The sequence below is a fragment of the Nuphar pumila genome, chromosome 1, assembly GCF_984573655.1.
Source record: "Nuphar pumila chromosome 1, dmNupPumi1.hap1.1, whole genome shotgun sequence".
NCBI lineage: Eukaryota > Viridiplantae > Streptophyta > Magnoliopsida > Nymphaeales > Nymphaeaceae > Nuphar > Nuphar pumila.
Window position 1 is genome coordinate 72,985,525 of NC_143249.1, and position 21,849 is coordinate 73,007,373.

Here is a 21,849-nt window from a genome sequence, read left to right on the forward strand (position 1 = left end):
TCACGAAAAACATGAATCACGACTGCTGCTCCCACGACACATAAATGACAAAAAAAGTTGATTAACAGGCTGCTACTATTGCACAGAAATCATGCCTGAGAAGAAAAAAAACTTTCCACGACACATAAAAGCACGTCTGCTCTTCCGTAACTCCCAACCGCAATCGATCTGTAGATCTGATTACAGATCTGTGTCATGACGTAAGTCAGACATCAGATCCGTGATCAGATCTATGCAATTAGAAAAAAAACACCCACACCTGTTTACGATTTGGTGTAGAACAATCACGTTTTCAGGCTCCCGAGATTCACAACTTTGATACCATGTTGCGACTTGAATGAGGAGCACCCGAGCCGAGGCAGAGGAGAGAGAGAGAGAGAGAGAGAACTCGTTAATTTGATTAGGGCTAATCTCTATGTTTAAATAGATAGAAGCCAATGTAAAAATTTACACACAAGTTCCTCATTAAACACTAAATATCAAATAACCTCTAGTTTAAGAAAACTTAAACTTAAAACCTCTTAATCTCAGCAGAAACACTGAATTAGCAGGATAGTCTTTCATTGTCATTGCTTTCAAAATTCCCAGACTTGGAAACATATTCAACAAGCCGATCCAAGAAAGGTGGAAAACCCTGGCTCTTCATCAAGATCAGTACCTTTGATGCTTCCTCCAGATTTCCTTGACAAGCTAACCTTTGTATCAAGACTTTAAACGTATTATGATTTGGTCTCAGTTTTCCCTTGTTCACAACCTCAGAAACATATGGCAACACGTCAACAGCCTTACCCTTGTCACAAAACCCATTCACTAATACATCTAAAGCATCAGGATACATGATTCCATTTCTTTCCATCATGCTCTGAAAAATGGATGATGCCTTATTTAGTTTGCCAGAAAGGCAGTATTTTTGGATAGCAGATTTCAGTGTTATCAAATCAGGTGTGCAACCCAGATCCACCAATTCATCAAACAGTTTCCATGCTTCATCCAACTTACCAGCCTCACATAGAGCAGAAATAGCTCTACCACATAAACTACTGCCAAGTACTAATCCACCTTCTTCCATGGATTTCATTACTTGATCTGTCTCACCCAATTTTCTGGCGCTGGTCAAGGACTTCAGGATGCCATCAAACGCCGTCTTCGTCAGTGACTGCCCGGATGAACTCATAATCTTCACAACTCTAGAGAACAAACTCCAATCCGGTACAATGGAGACAACAATTCTCCGCAAAAGAAAGATGCTGTCTTGAACAGGAGGCTTGCGTGGACCCGCAACCATGAACTCGTACAGATCAACAGCATCCTTCAACATTTTTCTCCTCTGGAACCGCCTTGAAAGGTTCTCATAGGTGGCAAGCTCCATCTCAACCCCTGAATCCCTCATTTCCTTCACAATAACCCAAAACCAATTAATGCAATCTCTTCGGCCCAATACACTGATCACTGAATTGTACGTAACTGCACTGTGTTTTGTAATTCAACTTCTCATCAAGCCCTCTGAAAAACATCAATGCTTTCATGGGATCCCTCTTGAGCTCCCTCAATACACTAACGACCAACCCGTCCGATAGATTCGAAGATATGGAACCCATTTCTTTGCCCATTTCTACAGCCCATTCCTCTCTTCTGCCAACTAGCTTGACTATCTCATCGCGCAGCTCCGAATATCCTTCATCAAATTTCTCTAAATTCCCTCTAACTTTAAACCCGAAAAACTCGTCCAATCTCGCCGAACTGTCCGCCATGTTCTCATCCTCAAACTTCTTCCTGATCTTTCTACGCGTGCCCTTATACATTCTAAGGCGCGCCGTCTTCATCCGCTCGGAGAGATCCCAGAATTCCCCCATGCGACCATTGAGAACCAACATCTCAAGCATCATACTGTACGCAGCGGAATCCAATCCCCCGTCGATTTTCATCGATACCCAATTGAAGAAACTCAAAGACGTGATCGGTTTGGCATCAAGCCTTCTCAACACGCAAGATGCCATCACGTTGTTCCACAAGAGATAAATGGATTCCAAGTGGTTTACGGTTTCTTCACACCATTCTTTACCAGAAAGGCCCTCAATCAAAGAGTCCACATCACCACCACCCGTGGTTTGAGAGGCCGGTTGGGAAGCAAAATTGGAGATTCGGCTTCTCATTTTTGTGCCAAAAAGGTTCCAGGAAACAACGTTTTGATGGAGAGAGCGCGAGGGAGACGAAGGAAAATATGGAGATCTCTGAGGTTCTGGTTCGCTCACCTGGTAACGGAGAAACCCCACCTTTCGGCATTGGTACAGACGACTGAAGAACCTATTGGAGATGAGCTTCGGGACTGCCCGCTGCATCATTCTTCTGGCTCAGTCGAGAGATTGAAGAGGGCGTGGGTTTAAGAGAGATACTGCCGTTGCCACTGGTTAGGGTTAGGGACGGCAGTGGACCGGGGCCCCACCCCTTCTCGCTCCGTTTGGATCGGAGATGGAGGCCAGAAAAACCCCTGCGGCGACGGACTTAGGCTTTTCTCTCTGCCCTGCCCAATCAGTTTTTACAGATGGGCAGTGGACCGAAGGGAAACGGGCCGTCCCGCCTCGCCTTGTTTAGACTGAGGATACAAGACATGAAAACGGGATAGTCTGTAAAAATCAAAACGGGTGTGAGGATGGAGGGTAGAATTTTGAGACGGAGCGGGGATGGAGACATTGTTCTCCGCCCCTGGCCCTACCCTACCCCCCGGTCCACCGACGAATCCCAGGGTTTATGCTGTACCATAACCGTAGAAGGCTTTTAGAATCCGCAAAATGTCTGCGATATTTTTTATAATATCGCCACTTCTGAGGGAGCTGATACATTCCAGAGAAAAACGAGATGTTTTCAAAATAGGGCGCCCCTTTTTGAAAAAAAAAACCAATATCGTTCTTTACCTACTTTTAATGCAGCAGTAACAACGCTCATCTTTAATTCTATAATATAGTCTTATATAACCATTTGACATATTTCTATATTTTCTTGAAAGCTTTCTGGGAACAAAAAACTTTAATTTATCGCTGGATATCCCTTGACGCGATCTTTTGAGAACGATATTTCTGATATTGTTGGCGGTTGTGGCAGTGGTTTGTAGTGACTACTGATGAAAAAGGGTGCTCGGCATTGGGCTGCAAATGGGTCAGACATGGGCCGGGTAAGGTCAATGTTGTTAGTATCGGTATCGCCCTCGAAATCGTTTGGCTACCTATTCAGCTGTATCGGGCCCATACCGACACTCAAGTGAATCGTTTTGTATAGGCCTAAAAATAATAATAACTATTATGTGTCAATAAAACCATTAAAATAATATTAAAACTTTATTTTTGGGTAACTTTTTTACATTTATTAAAAAATAGCTGATTCAGGATTGCAACGCATCAATTTTCTGCCAATATGATGTGGATAGGCAGATATGCACCGATACTGATAACATTGGGTAAGGTAGACAATCATTAATTCAACTCTCAATGAGTGGGTCCAGTTTAGGATCCAGTTCTGACCCAAAATAGGTGGTAGAAATCATAGTGACAAATATCGCCAGATTTATGAAAATCTTGAGATAATATCATGAGAAATTGCCTAAAAGTTTAAAACGTCATGAGATTTTCAAAATATCGCAAGATTTATGAAAAAACATAAATACCGTGATTTAAACACGATATTATTATGAAAAAATCATAGATTTTTATTTTTAAATAATTTTTATTAATATTTTCTTATAAAAAATATTAATAAGATTTATTATTTTATTGCCAAGATTTTGCCAAAAAATGCAAGATTTATGGAATTATTTCAATTTCTTGCGAGTTTTTGAAAAACGAGAAAATGCCGATAAAAACGTTTGTCACTATGGTAGAAATATGGCTTCATATCATAGTTGTGAAAAGCGTGCCTGGACGAGAGGCGAGCTGATAAGGCATAAATGCCTTGAGGCGTATGCCTCGTGATAAGGTGCCTCAGGGTTTTCAGGTTAAATGGGGGTCAAAGCCTCCATTTAACCCAAAATGAGGGGAGGCCCGAGGGTTTAGGGCATTCTCTTCGTGTCTCTCTCTCTCTAAAGGAAGAAAAAAGAAGAGGACATGCTCTCTCTCTCTCTCTCTATATATATATATATGAGAGAGAGAGACTCTCTTCCAGAGAAATGACATAAGCAAGTGTAATTTTCAGGTTTTATATAATGCATTGAATTCTTTATAATCTCTATTATGAATGTAAATTTTGTTTTCTTTCTGGTAGATAATGTCTGTTGTGAATGTAAATTTTGTTTTCCTTTCCCACATATAAGAACCTAGGCACTAATTCATATTTAAGAGTAGTTAGTGCACGTAACCTTGCATTGGGAGGTTGCAAGTTCGAACCCCAAATGGTATGGTTGTATAACTGGTAAGGGTTTGCCTAACCCCCAGCTTTCTCTGTCAAAAAAAAAAGAACCTAAGCCCTAATTCATATCATAGAACTATATGAATTTATATATGTTTTGAGTCTTTTATTTGTACTTGTCAATATTATAACACTTTCATTTTGAAGAGTTATGACAAATACATTAAAGATTTGTTTGTTAATTCTAATATGCATTTTCCTATGATAACATGGTGTTGAGAAATTTTATTGTTAGTAATTTTATTACTTATTTTTTTATTGAATGCTCATATTTTATCCATTAGTTAACATAAATAAGTTGTTGCCTTAATGTTCCTTTTACATGTTAATCTCATATTTTCAATATTTATTTTAGATTTTTTATTTTTTATTGATTGTTATTTTATCAATAAATTAAATTTTTTATTTATTTACATTTCTAGATATTTTTTATTTTTATTTTTGTTTTAAAAAAATTAAGGCTTACGCCTCGACTTTATTTTTTTGGTAGAGCGCTTCAATACACCTCAACACTTTTCACACCATTGCATCAGACCCACTTTCAAATTGATGAGCTACGAAACATAGGTCAAGTATATATATATTGCATTTCATCTAAAATAGACGAAACAATTCAGATAAGATCTGATTCTGACCCAGATCCAACTAAACTTCCAAATCGGACCCATCTAGACCATAGTGACAAATATCATGAGATTTATGAAAATCTCGTGATAATATCACGAGAAATTGCCTGAAAGTTTAAAATGGTAATTTCTTGTTTGGGTATGCCATCACAAAAAAATGGTTGTAATACCGACAATTCAAAATCTAATAATGACAATTCTTGAGTAATTATGACATTTCAAGGTCCAATAATGACAATCTAGGAAATGAGTAAAACAAGTATGACAAGTTAACTTGCTTTGGCCATAATTTCTTATCCTGATGTCGGTTTAAAGTGATTTTTGATGAGTTGAAAATTTAACATACTCAACTTTAATTCATATTTTGAGTAAAAAATAAAATTTGATTTTTTTGGGGGTAAAAAATGTGTTCAAAATGGGACTACCTAAAATTACGTTTTTTTGCTAAACAAATCACCTTATTTTGACCATAACTTTCTACTCTGATGTTCGCTTGACCTAATTTTTGACTTGTTAAATCATATATAAAGTTATTTTTATTCATTTTGTTTTTGTTTTTGTTTTTTGTTTGTTTCTAAAAAGAACACTAACCTCTTTTTTTCTAAAACCCTCAGCATTTTCTCTCTAAAATCCTTTTTCATGAGATATTGTGCAATTCTCATGAAATTTTCTTGCTACATTCCGACAAGGTTGCAGTATCTTTCTCATTGACTTCCCTGGTTAGGTCATAAGGTGAGTTCCATACAAACAATATATATATATATATATATATATATATATATATATATGCATACTGTTTTATTACTTTTTTTTTGTAGATATAAGCATTTAATAGCCCCATGCATATTTGTATTTTGGTTGTTTCTATAGATGTTTTTTTTATATTTTCCTATGTTTTATTTAATATTTGCCACCAAATTTACCATTTAGGGTTTTTTTCATAAATATATATTTTATATGGTACTAGATTCAGAGAACTCGTCAGAATTTGCGCTCTAAGATACAAACAACACCTTAGTAGTGAAAGAAGGCTTCTTAGGTTAAGGTGGGCCTAGGGTAATGATATGACAATTGAGGTATCCTCTCCACTAGTGAAAAAGTCAATGAACACATGTCCATTGAAGGAGGAAGAAGAACCTGACACCTCAGAGCAGAGGTGATCCTCCCAACAGGGCCGACAGGGGGGCATCACATTAGAGGAAGAGGTTGGGATGTCCCCACCTCTCTAGATCCCTCTTCCTCCTTCAAAGAAGGAGAGGTTATATAAAGTCTACTTTGGCTTTCCTTGATTGATTTTTTTTAAGACTTAGGCTTATAAAGAGTTCAATTCAAGATAAAAATCTAGTCTCCTACTTTAGTTTAGTTTTGGTTGTCTAGTAGGATATCTTTTTTGGCAACTAGAGGGCGTTTTGAATTTATAGGATAGTTTTAATTTTATTTAATAATTATGGTATCTACTTCAGACCTCTCATCTATAAATAGAGATCTAGGGATCTCCTTTGAAAATCATTGTATAAAACATTGATTTCTCACACACAATCTCTCTAATTGTCCCCCTCTCTTTGGATGTCTTATCTTTCTCTTTCTCTCACATCTTCCTCTCTTACCTCTCCTTCTTTGAGCATATTAGAGGATCATATGATGATTAGACCCCCAAGGTTTGGTCGATTCATCCTCCAGAAGATCCCAAGCTCCTTCTGTGCCTCAGACCGTGCATTTCTGTTTTCTTAGAGAGCTAATCGATGTTTCTACATTATAGATCATATGTCTGAGATCCAGAACGTGGAGAAATCCTTCTCATCCTTCTACAGATCTCCAAGGTACCTATGTAACCTCTTCATAGCCTTAACTCAGCCTTTACTAATTTTCTATAACCTAAAATTCAAAACTGCACCTTGTCAGGTACCTAATTCACCTGATTTTCCTAAACTAGTAAACCCTGACCATCAGCACCTTTCCCCTCTGTTTAGAACTTATACAAGACCCTTACACACATCCCTAGCTCACCCTAAAACCCTTTGACCATGTTATTTCATTTCTAGATCTAACACCTTACCCAAAATGCTTATCGAGCCCAAACTACACCTACCTGATTAGTTGTTTGACTTCATTTCTCGTTGTTTCGCCCTATTTGTAACCATGAGAAACCTCATACCTCTCCTCTATTGTGTTCAACAGGGTTCAATACTCCCAAAATGTGAACCACATGTCTCATGATCTAAAAATTATAGGTTCGATCTTCTTGAGTCCTTTGGTCTCAAATTGCAATATTTGTTTGTTGTGAATCCGAATCTACCTTATGGTCCCTCTTTTAAGCCTTCTTCATGAGAGAATCCAAAGGGTCTAACAGATTGGTATAAGAGTAAACTTGATCAAATGGAGCAACCATTGCCCTCTATCATTAATGATAAGATGAAAGAGATCCATAAGCATGTTGAATAGGCTTGGGTGATTGCCGAATAGACACAAACTTAACTTTTTCAGCATCAAGTGAGCACAGAGCAAGGAAACCACTTGTAGCTTATTGAGCTGTCGATTACATATCTCGTAGATCACATTGAGGCCCTCCCACTCAACACACCAAGGTAGCCAGGCAACCAAGGCTTTTTTTTTTTGTGTTGGAGGATGCATGGGGCCATTCCAGCACGTGTGGGGTATAGGTAAAAAAACCTCACTTTGATGTTCCTCCCTTTTTTGGTGACAACATGCGTGAGTAGATATTCAAACTCAAGCGCTTTTTCATTTATCACAACGTGCCACAAGAAGCACATGTTGCCAAAGTGGTTGCCCGCCTTGAGGGTGGCATCCTTCGGTGGTACGAATGGTTAAACACCATACATGAAAAGCTCTCTTGGATTGATTTATCGATTATAGAGATCTAGTCCCACGATGTTGTCACCATATGGAGCTCAAAATCCTCAAGAAATGACACAACTTGAACGAGTACTAAGTGGAGTTTGAGAATCTATGCACGCTTTTGTCCCTTATTAATGAAGAGACCTTGCTCAGGCCATACATCAACAGACTGCGTGAAGACCTTCATACTAAAGTCCTAACTACAACCGTGAGGAGTTCAGAGGACTATAAGGTGGCCAAGCTTCATAACGAAAAGCAAAAGAGACTCCAAGTCATGCATAGGCTGAATTGACCCATTGATGCTCGTGACTGTTACTCAGGTGGCCAAACCAAGCGTGGTTCATCTAAGGGGCTAACGTCAGCTCTAAGGTATAGCTAATATCACATGCACAACATGATGAGTGCATCAAGAAGGGTTTGCATTTTAACTACAATAAGAAGTGGTTTAAGGCCACACATGCAAGTGCTACCACATATTTCAAATGGTAGAATTAGATTCTGAAGAATGAGAGCTGCTAGACGAGGAAGATAGCGAGAAGGAGCGTTGCCATGGCATCTCCTACCTTGCATTTCATGGCCACCTAAGCTCTCAAGAGGTAAACATTCTTATCGACACTGGTAGCACTCACAACTTCATTCATGAGAGCATAGTCTGAGAAATCGGGTGCAAATTCAAGGAGCACTCTTCTTTCGATGTTATGGTTGGCAACAAGACTAACCTCCTGCGTTTAGAGGTTTATGTTGGTGTGTGTTTGCAGCTCCAAGGAGCTAAATTTATTGTGGATCTATATGTCCTACCTATTCAAGGTATTGACATAGTCCTTGGCATGCAGTGACTATAAACCTTGAGGAAAGTATCCTGTGACTTCTCCAATATGGAGATGTCTTTTCGAAAGAACAAAAGGGCATTAAGTTTGTTGTTATTAGACCTCCTACAACTGAGGAAGTGCAACATAAGGGGGTATTGAAGCTACTATGAGGCACCCAAAGTGCCTACTTGCTACTCACCCAAGCAGTGGAGTCAAAAAATACCCCGGTTTCCTTGGACGTTTTTCTCGATATGGTGGATTTGTTAGCTGAATTTTTTCGACAAGTTTGCGGAGCCACCTGGGCTACCTCCTAGACGGTCCCAAGTCTATCGAATATCCTTGAAAGAGGGCATGAAACCCATGAATGTGTGGCCCTATCAGAATGCCCGCTCTAAAAAAGACAAGAGTGAAAAACTGGGAGAGAGGTTCACTATAAGGATGAGAGTCAATAGCTATGACTCTTTAACAACGAGAAAAAAACTCATCGCTATTGATCAAGCAATGAGTGCGAGAGTTTTGTCCCCACTAATTGATAGGTAATAGCGACAACATAAATATCATGTTGTTATTAATCTATTATGGCCATACATATCCTCGTTATTGCTTCATCAATAATGGTGTGCTAGACCGGGCCTTGAATGCCTTGCACTGCACACATCTTGCCATTATTGCTTATATCTATAATGATGACATTAGAATGCCACCGTTAAAGATTTGTTTATAACAACAAGATTATATGGCCATTAAATATTATCGTTAAAATACTTTAACGACTATATTTAACGGGCAGAAGAAATCACTACTATAGATTAATAAGGGTGAGATTTGAATCTAGCTGTTATAAGGTTTTACTCTATAACAATGAGAGTTATATCGTCGTTAGAGATACATGTATAATGGTGAGATTCTCTATCGTTAAATATTGTTGTTAAAACACTTTGATAGCAATATTTAATGGCCACATAATTTCGCTATTATATATCAATAATGACGAGATTTGGAAGACATTATTATAGGGTTTTACTCTATAACGATGCAAGTTATGTCGTATTATAGAGTTGTATTTAAAATGGGCCTGATGAGCCCTTTTTATCTCTCTTTCTCTCTGCGATCTCGCGAGACCGTTCAACCACCTCCAATCCCCTTCCGTGCTCAGGTGACACCGTTGATGACCACATGAAATTATTTGTCTGTGTAGTCAGATTTTCTAGGGTTTTGGCACAAAGCATTTATTCTCCATCATTTGTGCGCTCCAATAAATTAGCTAAAGGTTGGTAATTAGATTCTTCTTTTTCCTTTTCTTTTATTCCCCATTGTTTTCCATTATACATCTCCACGAGGTTGCAACATTGCTCTCTCTCTCTCAAAAATATTGCTTATTTTCTCTCTTTATATGGCTTAGGCTCAAAACGGGCTAAAGACTTAGAAGATGAGGAATATTTCCCAGATGCTGACCTTGTAGATATTGTGAATAGCAGCGAAGAAGGTAGGGAATACCAAGTCTTTGTTTCTCTGCTCTTTCTTGGGCTTCTTGATTTTTTGACAGTTACATTTTCTTCCTTTCTTTTCTATTCTTTTTGGAGTTTTCTGATTTAATCGATGTGGGTTGAATTTGTTTTTGTCGATTCTTCTTTGTCTTCCTTCCCCACCTTGTTGGGCATCATGATTTTGAGATGGTTTTGGGGTGTTTTGGTTTTTCTTATCAAATTTTGATGTGGGTAGGATTTATTTCTGATTTTTTCTCAATGTTTTCTTTCTCTTGTTTCTTGTGGGCCTTAATTCTTGAGACAATTATTGATTTCGTTTTACTTTCCTAGTTGAATTATAATATGGGTAGTGTTTGGTTATGATGCATCTCCTTTCTTCTTATTAGAAATGTTTCAATTTGTCCATTATTTGTATGATGATAGTGATGAATGCTGGAATTGATTCTTATAAAACACATGCTGAAAGTTTTGTTTAATATGTTGTCAAACTAGTGAATTTCATTCAATTCCTTCCAAATCAGTTTTCCTCCAACTCATTTCCATCTATTCATGTCAATTATATTCTCCTAACAGAGCCTAAAAGTAAATAATTAAAAGAAATGAGAAACTTTAAGCTACTAAAAAATGTCAAAAATACTTAAAATTTGAGAATGTTGGATATAGACGCAACTGCAGCTTTAATTACTTTTTCTATGGTTAACTGGGCCTTCTGAGATAAGAAACTATTTCTATCTTTCTATTTCTAGGTTATGATCATTATTGCTTGGTCTTATATCCATGGAAATATAAGTTGGCCTATTCGTGAATATTAAGACGTAGTTAAAAATATCTGCCCTTTTAAATTTCTTGCAGCATGATATTGTGAACTTTCAAAAACTTTAATCTACTTCAATCTCTTGAATAATTCACCAAAGACTATTGGACGATAAATATTGGATACATATTTATAAGTAAATAAATGCTCAATTTTTTAGATTTTTGTATATTAATTGTGAAAGTGCAGTAGGATCGAGGCAACGAGCACTAGAGGGGGGGTGAATAGTGCTTTTAAAAATTGTCTGCGAAATATTGACGGATTTTGCAATTTGAAAAGCAAACACACAAAGAACACAATAATTTATCCTGGTTCGGTCTTTCCCGACCTACATCCAGTCCCCAAGCAAAACCCGCTTGAGATTTCCACTATCAACCTTGTGTAACTAGAAGATCATACAGACCAAATCCGGTCCCACTTCCAGTAACACACCTACTGAAAGTAAACAACTCCTTTAAACCAAGGAGTCCTGCCTTTTACAGAAAATTGAAACAAGTAACAACTTACAATACAACCTATGAGCCCTTCTTATGAATGCAAATGAGATGCAATTGGATTTTGAGGTTGTTGAAATACTCTACTCACGAATTCACTATCTCTCAAAGGAATTTGAGTGAAAAACTGAAGTGAAAAATATCACGTGAGTGAGAAAATGAATATGAGTGAAAAGCAAAGAATAATTAATTCAAATTGATTGAATTGCAGTGCTTTTGAGTGTAAAATGCACTCATATTTATAGTTAAAAGATTCCATACGTTGAGGGTATAAAAGGGTGTCAAAACAGTCTATTTTGAATGATCAAAATGTTTGAAAAATGAAAAGACACACCTTTTTAAAGTTTCAGGAAAAACCACAAAATTAGTCGACTGGAACATTAGTTAGTCGACTAATAATTAGTTATTAGTAGACTGACAGTTATCGTCGGTCGACTGATCTGTTAATCAAGCCGTTTGGAAAACTAAAGTTTTGAAACTTAGTCGACTAGATAAAAAGTTAGTCGACTGATAATATCATCAGTAGACTGAAAAATCTTTCAGTCGACTGCTGCTAAATTTTTCTGAAAAACACAAGTTCTGTCCGGTCGACTGATAAAAGCATTAGTCGACTGCTGTTAAATTTCCAGAAAACAGACATTCTGTCCGGTCGACTAATAAAACCTTCAGTCATCTAATTTGATAAAAATGACATTTTGTTTAGAAAATCTGGCGCGAAAGGATTAGTCGACTGGTGAGTCTATTGGTCGACTAATAAACACGAAAATTTAAGAAAAGAGTTTTCTAAAAACATTTTCATGAAGGGTTCTTTTAGAAAAGTTTTTCTAAAGACTTTTTTAGCTAAAATGAAACCGAAATATGCACTCTAAGTAAGACTCTTACAAGAATCTCAGACTTTTAATGAATTTTACATTTGCACACTAGTCTTTAAAGATTCTTCATCGAATTCTTCAATGCTTGTCATATTTTTTCATTGCCTTAGCTGAAATGCAGTTGATTCACTTGCTCATCATCAAAACCTTGTACTTGAAGTATCATGTACGACTCCATTGTCGTAACAATCTCCCCCTTTTTTATGATGACAAACTTAATCAAAGATGAAGCAGTTAGATGCATAGATGGAGATTTTACTCCCCCTATCAATATGCTGCAAAACATTAAAAGTTAGTACATTTCAAGCACATATATCACATAGTGATTGGTTTGCATTTCCATCATTACTTCATGCAATTTTAAAACTTTTTCAAGAATGCAATTTTCAATGCTTTCTCATGATGTAATTTTCATGCCATAATGCAATATTCAATTTCTATCTTTTTCTCTTAATTTCTCATTTCTCATTTCTCATTTCTCATGCAAGGTCTATCTTTTTCTCTTGCAATTTCCATCATGTGTCTACCAAGAGACACCAAGTTCTATCTTTTTCTCCCCCTTTGTCATAATAAAAAAGAGTAAGAGCAAAAATAACATAAGCAAAATGTAAATTCAAGTTCAAAATATTACAACCCATAAAGTATCAAAGTTTAGTAAAGACATAAAATAAAGACCAGAAAAGTGAGTTAAGCAAGTCCTTGATTGCAGTAATATCTTTCTGAATCAAAGAAAGTTGTTGAGTCACATCTTCATGAAAAGTGTGTTGATGTAGCTCCAAAGCTTCCAGTCGCTGCAAAACTTCATCATTGTCTTGACTTGTAGAAAATTTCTTTCATTTTGCTTGAGATGAAGGTGTCACAGAAGATGGTGAGGGTTCAGAAATTGATGGTTCAGAAATTGATGGTTCAGTTTGATCAAAGTTTAAAGGAGGCAGATATTTGATTTTCATTCGTTTAAAAATAGTTTGATCAAAGAACTCCTTTTGCTCAATATATTTTTCATTTGTTAAGAGAACTTTGAAATGTCTGAAAATACGAGTAAGAAGACATCCATAAAGAAGAAATGGTTTTTGTTTCCACAAATTAGTAAAATACACATTGGCCCAATTTACAGAAATATTTCCAAATAAGACATAAAGAGCCGTAGAAAGATCTGTAAAATAGTAATCAAAAGAACTAGTTTTAGGTAGAACATTATGGGCAAGGATTCGTCCAGCAATACGTGCACGAGTTTGAAGATTGGTATTTTTGAAAGGAGGACAATGAGGTGGACCGGGAAGAAGAATTTGTTCAAAAATTCTTTCATTATTAAGTTCAATAGTATTGAAAAGAGTATATGAAGGTGGAATTTCTAGGATTTGTCCAAGAATTTTAGAATCAAACTCGATTTCAACATCGCGAACAAGAGAGTAAAGAAATCCAGTTTCATGATCAATTTGTAAATTTGTGTAAAACAAGTGGATCAAAAAAGGATAATGAAGGGTGTTTGCACAGACATAAAAAAGATGTGAAATTCCTGGAAATAATTCTCTGATTTTGTAACGAGAAAACATGTAAAAGTGGACATTTCAGCCTGGTAAAATAGGAAGTGCAGAAACCAATCCAAAAGTATCATATAAAAGAGGATTTCAGAGTAATCTGAGAGAAAATCCATATTTTGCTAGAGGTGTAGGAGAAGGAGAACCTTTTGTGGATGCAGTCTTCTGACGAGGCATGGTTGAAACAGATTCATCCAAAAAAATTTCAGTTGCAGAGAATGATTGATCAACACAATTGTTGAGAGGAACAATTGAAGATGGTGTTGATGTCGGCTTCCAAATGACGTCCGGCGGGAGGAAGATATCTGTCGTCGTGCAACAAAAACACTTTGTGCAAAGTGAACGATGTGCTTTCAAATTCGTTGGTAGTGGCCAAAATAATCAACAGTAACAACCCACTGAAGAGGGATGTTGATTCTCCACAGATTTTAGGCAAGAGGGAAGAGACGAGGAGGAGTCCGCGGTGGATGATGGCAGGTGAGAAGAGGCTGCCACACGAGGATTCCGGCGAGAACTGAAGATGCACTGGTTACGGCAAGAGGATTCCGGCAAAAACTGAAGATGCACCGATCACGACAAGAGGATTCTGGCGAGGAGAGGTTCGAACGGCACTCCAAGGGTTTTTCGGAAGAGAGAGAGGAGAGAGAGAGGGTTTCGTTTTTCAAAGGGTTTCATTTAAGAAAAATGAAAAGGTGCGTAAAAATGAAATGATGCATTAAAAAAACCAAGGGGTATCAGGTCCTTTAAAATTTTTTAAAAATATCAGTCGACTAGAATTTTATCGGTCGACTAATAAGGTGCGATTCCTTCTGTAAAATTTTTAAAGCATCAGTCGACTAGAAATTTATCGGTCGACTAATATGGTGCGATTTTGAGATTTTGTTCAAAAATCAGCATTTTATAAATCCAAAAACGAGCAAATGCCTAGTTCTCTCCCAATTCTCATAAAATCTTCATTTTTAAGTGGTTTAGTGAAGATATCGGCATGTTGTTCATTAGTGGAAATAAAATTTAATGAAATGTCTCCTTTTAACACATGATCTCTTAAGAAATGATGTCTAACTTTAATATGCTTTGTTTTTGAGTGCTGAACAAGATTTTTTGAAAGATTTATAGCACTAGTGTTATCACAATAAATAATTATTGTGGAGTAATTCAAACCAAAATCTTTTAACGTTTGTTTCATCCATAGTACTTGTGAACACGCTAAACTAGCCGCTATATATTCTGCTTCAGTTGTTGAGAGTGACACTGAATTTTGCTTTTTACTAAACCAAGAGACTAAGGAATTTTCTAAGAAATGACAAGTTCCACTAGTACTCTTGCGATCAGATTTACTTCCTGCAAAATCTGCATCACTATATGAAGCTAAATCAAAGGAAGATGATTTTGGGTAAAACAAACCGAAATTTGAAGTATCTTTCAAATAACGAAGAATTTGTTTTACTGCAGTTAAATGAGATTCCTTTGGATTAACTTGAAATCTTTCACATATACAAACACTAAACATAATATCAGGTCGACTAGCAGTTAAGTATAATAGAGATCCGATCATACCTCTGTAGAGCTTAGTATCTACATTTTTACCATTTTCATCTTTATCAAGAGAAGTAGTTGTACTCATATGATTTCTTCTTGATTTTGATGAGTCCATCCCAAATCTCTTGAGAAGTTCTTTTGTATACTTAGCCTGATTGATGAAGATTCCTTCTTCAGTTTGCTTTATTTGAAGTCCAAGGAAGTAGTTTAATTCTCCCATCAAGCTCATTTCAAACTCTTCCTGCATAGCTTTAGCAAATTCTTTACAAAGAGAATCATTAGTAGAACCAAATATTATGTCATCAACATAAATTTGCACAATAAGAATATCTGAATTAAGATTTTTAATAAATAAAGTGGAGTCTACCCGACCAATGGATAAACCAGATTATTCTAGAAAATTTCGTAGTCTTTCATACCACGCTCTTGGTGCTTGTTTAAGTCCGTACAAAGCTCTTTTTAATTTGTAGACTTTTTATGAATATTTCTCATTTTCAAAGCCTGGAGGTTGCTCTACATAAACTTCTTCATTGATGTGTCCATTTAAGAATGCACTCTTATCATCAATTTGATATAACTTGAAGTTCATGTAACTAGCAAAAGCAAGCATCATTCGAATTGACTCTAATCGAGCCACTGGTGCATAGGTTTCATCAAAATCTATGCCTTCTTCTTGATTATAGCCTTGTGCTACTAGCCTTGCTTTGTTTCGAATGACTTCGCCATTTTCATCCAGCTTGTTTTAAAAGACCCATCTTGTTCCAATTACTAGATGATCCTTTGGTCTATCAACTAGATCCCAAACATCATTCCTAGTAAATTGGTTAAGTTCTTCAGACATGGCCAAAAGCCAAAATTCATCATCACAAGCCTCATTGATATTCTTTGGTTCTATTTTAGATATGAAAGCAATATTTGCAATATATTGCAATTGCCTTCTAGTTTGGACACCACTCTTTATTTCTCCAATAACTTATTCATGTAGATGATTGGGAACTTCTTTCCAAACCGGTTGAAGATGAACATTTTCTTGAGAAGTACTCTCTATCAAAGGTTCTTCTTGAAGTATTACTTCTTCTCCTTCTCTTAGAGGTATAACCTGCTCACAATTCTCATCAAATGCAACATGTAAAGATTCTTCAATGCAAGATATTTTTTTATTAAAAATACGATAAACTTTACTTCTAGAAGAATATCCAAGAAATATTGATTCATCTGATTTTGAATCAAATTTATCAAGATTATCTTTGGTATTTAACAAAATGCATTTACTACCAAAAATTTTGAAATATGAGATCTTTGGTATGCGATCATAATATAATTCAAAACATGTTTTATGTAAAATTGGTCGAATATGAACACAGTTTAAAACATAACATGCTATATTTATTGCTTCAGCCCAAAAGTATTTTGGTAAATTTTTATCTTGAAGCATGGTTCTAGCACATTCTTGCAAAGTTCTATTCTTTCTTTCAACAACTCCATTTTTTGGATCCGCTCTAGGAAAAGCAAAGTTGTGAGATATACCATGTAAATCACAATACTTTAGAAAAGATTCATTTTCAAATTCACCACCATGATCACTACGAATTTTAATAATAGATGTAGATTTTTCATTTGTAATTCTTCTACAAAGTTTGGAAAATTCAGAAAAAACATCATTTTTGCTTTTTAGAAAAATCACCCATGTAAATCAAGAATAATCATCTATTATAACAAAAGCATACTTGCTACCATTCAAACTTTGAATTCTAGATGGTCCAAATAGATCTAAATGTAAAAGTTCAAGAGGACGTTTTTTTTAAACTATATCTTTTGCTTTAAAAGAACTCTTGATTTGTTTACCCCTTTGGCAAGCATCACATAAGTGATCTTTCTTATATGGTATTCTAGGTAGGCCTCTTACAAGATCATTCTTGGATAACTTGGAAATAATTTTAAAGTTAACATGTCCAAGTCTCTTGTGCCATAACCATTGAATTTCATTTGAAACAATAAGACATTTTTCATTAAAAGTAGGTAACTCATCTAGATAAAGTTCATACACATTGTTCCTTCTTATACCTTTAAAAATGATATTTTTAGATTGAAAATCAGAAATTAAGCATAAATCATGTTTAAAAGAAACATGAAAACCTTTATCACATAATTGACTAATGGATAATAAATTATGCATTAAACCATCTACTAAAAGAACATTTTCTATCAAGGGAAATTTTGGATTACCAATATTACCAATACCTATTACTTTTCCCTTGTTATTGTCACCAAAGGTGATGGTTCCTCCATCCTTATTTTGGAGGGTGGAAAATAACTCCGGCCTTCCAGTCATATGTTTGGAACAACCGTTGTCCAATATCCATTTGCTCCTTATTTTGTGTACCTACAACAAAATTAGAAGACAAAGCATTTGACCCCTTTCTATTTTTGGGTCCATGAGAGTTAGTCTTAGGAACCCATATCCATTTGTATTTTGGTTTCCTTTGATAATAAATATTCTTTCTATAAAAAGATTTAGCATTTCTAGAGTAATCATGTCTAGGCTTATAAGCATTATAAGTTCTATGATTAGATGTATTTCTATTATAACTAGAAAATTTAGATCTTTGAACAAATGATTGAGAATATTGTCTTTGATTCTTCACCACATAGTTTGGTCTATTTTGAGTATCAAAGAAGCTATATCCCAATCTGGTTTTATTAACCGAGTATCTTTGAGAACCAAGAAGTCTTTCTAGATTCTCTTGACCATTTGTGAATTTGGTCACTATAGAAAGAAGATCATTTGATTTTTCTTTTAGATTAGTTATTTCTTTTTGTAAGAGATTGATTCTAATTCCAATTTCTTTTATCTCAAATGCTTGACAAGAGTTTTCCTTAAGATCTTCTATCTCTTGAAGTAACACTTTATTTTGAGAGTCAAGAGTTGAATTCTCAATTTTTAACTCTTTGTTTTTAGAACATAGACTCTTAAATTTAGCATATAAATCATTGAATGCTTCTAATAAATCATCATAGTCAAATTGACTTACCGAGTCTTCTTGTGCTACAAAGCACATGTTGGCGACTTCTTCATTTGATTCTTTATCGGAAGAGGAGTCACTATCATCCCAACATGCTTGAAATGCCTTTTTCTTCTTGAATTGGTCCTTGGGCTTGATTTTGAGAAGAGGACAATTTTTCTTGATGTGTCCTGCCTTTTTGCAGTTAAAGCACTTGACTTCATTGGGATTGGAAGAATCCGCTTTCTTTACCTTTCTTTGAAATCTTCCCTTTTTGATGAATCTTCTAAATTGCCTTGTGATGAGGGCAATATCTTCATCTTCATCTTCTTCTGAATTTTCACAGTCAAAAGTAACCTTAAAAGCAAGAGATTTCTTCTTGGGTGCTTCTTCTTGTCTGTCTTGAAGTTGGACTTCATATGCCATTAAGTTACCAACCAAATCTTCAAGAGTGAGAGTGTTTAAATCATTTGCTTCCTCAATAGCTGTGGTTTTTCTCTCCCATTCAGGAGTTAAACACCTTAGGATCTTTCTGACTAAATCCACTTGTGAATATTCTTTTCCAAGGGATTTCAGAGTGTTAGTGATATCGGTCATTCTTGTTACCATGTCTGATATAGATTCATTTTGCATCATTTTAAACAATTTAAATTTATGAACTAAAGAAGCAATTTTAGATTCCTTTACCTTTGACGTACTTTCGTGAGTCACGAGAAGAGTATGCCAGATTTCATTTGTTGTAGAGCATTGAGAGATGCGATTGAACTCTACTTTGTCAACGACACAATACAATGCATTCATAGCCTTGGCATTAAGTGAAGAAATCTTCTTTTCTTCATCGGTCCATTGGCTGAAATCAATTGATGACATTTGGTACTTTTCTGAAACGACTCTCCAAATTTCGAGATCCATGGATTGTAAGAATATTGTCATTCTCACTTTCCAGTATCCATAGTTTGTTCCATCGAAGAGAGAAGGACGGACAAAGGAGCATCCTTCTTTGTGCTGAGATGTTGTAGTTGCCATGCTAGATGATGGTCAAATCAAAATAATAGCAAACCTACTCTGATATCAAATGAAAGTGCAGTAGGATCGAGGCAACGAGCACTAGAGGGGGGGTGAATAGTGCTTTTAAAAATTGTCTGCGGAATATTGATGGATTTTGCAATTTGAAAAGCAAACACACAAAGAACACAATAATTTATCCTGGTTCGGTCTTTCCCGACCTACATCCAGTCCCCAAGCAAAACCCGCTTGAGATTTCCACTATCAACCTTGTGTAACTACAAGATCATACAGACCAAATCCGGTCCCACTTCCAGTAACACACCTACTGAAAGTAAACAACTCCTTTAAACCAAGGAGTTCTGCCTTTTACAGAAAATTGAAACAAGTAACAACTTACACTACAACCTATGAGCCCTTCTTATGAATGCAAATGAGATGCAATTGACTTTTGAGGTTGTTGAAATACTCTACTCATGAATTCACTATCTCTCAAAGGAATTTGAGTGAAAAACTGAAGTGAAAAATCTCACGTGAGTGAGAAAATGAATATAAGTGAAAAGCAAAGAGTAATTAATTCAAATTGATTGAATTGCAGTGCTTTTGAGTGTAAAATGCACTCATATTTATAGTTGAAAGATTCCATACGTTGAGGGTATAAAAGGGTGTCAAAACAGTCCATTTTAAACGATCAAAACGTTTGAAAAATGAAAAGACACGCCTTTTTAAAGTTTCAGGAAAAATCACAAAATTAGTCGACTAGAACAATAGTTAGTCGACTAATAATTAGTTATTAGTAGACTGACAGTTATCGTCGGTCAACTGATCTGTTAATTGAGCCGTTTGAAAAACTGAAGTTTTGAAACTTAGTCGACTAGAGAAAAAGTTAGTCGACTGATAATATCATCAGTAGACTAAAAAATCTTTCAGTCGACTGCTGCTAAATTTTTCTGAAAAACACAAGTTCTGTCCGGTCGACTGATAAAAGCATTAGTCGACTGCTGCTAAATTTTTAGAAAACAGACATTCTGTCCAGTCGACTAATAAAACCTTCGGTCGACTAATTTGATAAAAATGACATTTTGTTTAGAAAATCTGGCGCGAAAGGATTATTCAACTGGTGAGTCTATTGGTTGACTAATAAACACGAAAATTTAAGAAAAGAGTTTTCTAAAAACATTTTCATGAAGGGTTCTTTTAGAAAAAATTTTCTAAAGACTTTTTTAGCTAAAATGCAACCAAAATATGCACTCTAAGTAAGGCTCTTACAAGAATCTAAGACTTTTAATGAATTTTACATTTGCACACTAGTCTTCAAAGATTCTTCATCGAATTCTTCAATGCTTGTCATATTTCTTCATTGCCTTAGCTGAAATGCAGTTGATTCACTTGCTCATCATCAAAACCTTGTACTTGAAGTATCATGTACAACTTCATATCTTCCTTTGGTTAACAATGAGCGTTGAAGAAAAATTTGATGAATAGAGAAAAATAGACGATCCAACATATCAGTGGATCGTCTTCGTACCTTCAGAGGTATCATATGAGGGTAAGTTTATTTTTTTTCATATGCTTATAGTGCTAAATGTGTTTGATCTAATAAATTCTTAATTTGTTATTTGCAAACTAAAATAAATGGATAGAAACAAACAACGAATGTGTTCTACAAAGAAACACACTCATTCAGATCGTACAACATTCATCTATAGTGAAGTAGAAGACACCTTTGTAAGTAACTCACACTTTGTAGTGCTAGATTCATTCATTTTATTTTATATTATATATATATATATATATATATATATAAAACCAATTATTAACAACGTGCAAATAAAATTGCAATCTATGGAGATTGAAAATTCAAAATTTTCTTCATAAAGAGTTCTATTGATGATGCAACGAGACATCTTTGCCAAGGTCCTCGGAGAGCAGTACAGACATGTGAGGGGAATGTGTGCATTTTTTCCTCCATCCAAACCATCAAACTCCAGCCAAGCCCGAATTTCACATCTATCTTCTTAGCTAGAGGCAATGCAGACGAAGGTGCAATAATTAAGAGAAGAAATGGAGTGACAACAAGAAGAAAGTAGACAAGAAATTGAGCGAGAGAGAGAAGCAAATAGACAAGAAATAAAGCTAGAGAGAGAAGCAACTAGGAAGCTTAGAGAAAAGATGTAGACCTCCATGGATGCGCAGACACAATTGTTGAACTCTTTACTTATATGAGAAGTGTATATGTTTTGATTTTTATTTTTTTTGCTACAATTGCTATAATTAAATTTTGATTTATGTGAATATTAGAAATGTATATGTTTGTTATAGGTTTGGAGAGGATGTAATGGGTTTGTCTTTGAAGTGTGTTTATTGCAGGCTTGAAGAGGATATAAAAGGTTTGTATTTTTGAAGTGTATA

General features: G+C 35.6%; 1 protein-coding gene across 1 annotated transcript; it reads right to left on the minus strand.

The window, feature by feature from the left end:
• Positions 1-544: 544 nt before the first annotated feature.
• On the minus strand, positions 545-1,390 carry LOC149849028 (small ribosomal subunit protein mS81 (rPPR8)-like). Its single transcript, XM_090006552.1, has one exon. The coding sequence runs from the start codon at positions 1,388-1,390 to the stop codon at positions 545-547; it is 846 nt and encodes a 281-aa protein (XP_089862678.1).
• Between the last annotated feature and the right edge of the window lie 20,459 nt (positions 1,391-21,849).

Bases quoted from the DNA above. Each gene is read 5' to 3' on its own strand.
- LOC149849028 (XM_090006552.1), bottom strand. From the start codon at position 1,390: ATGAGGGATTCAGGGGTTGAGATGGAGCTTGCCACCTATGAGAACCTT.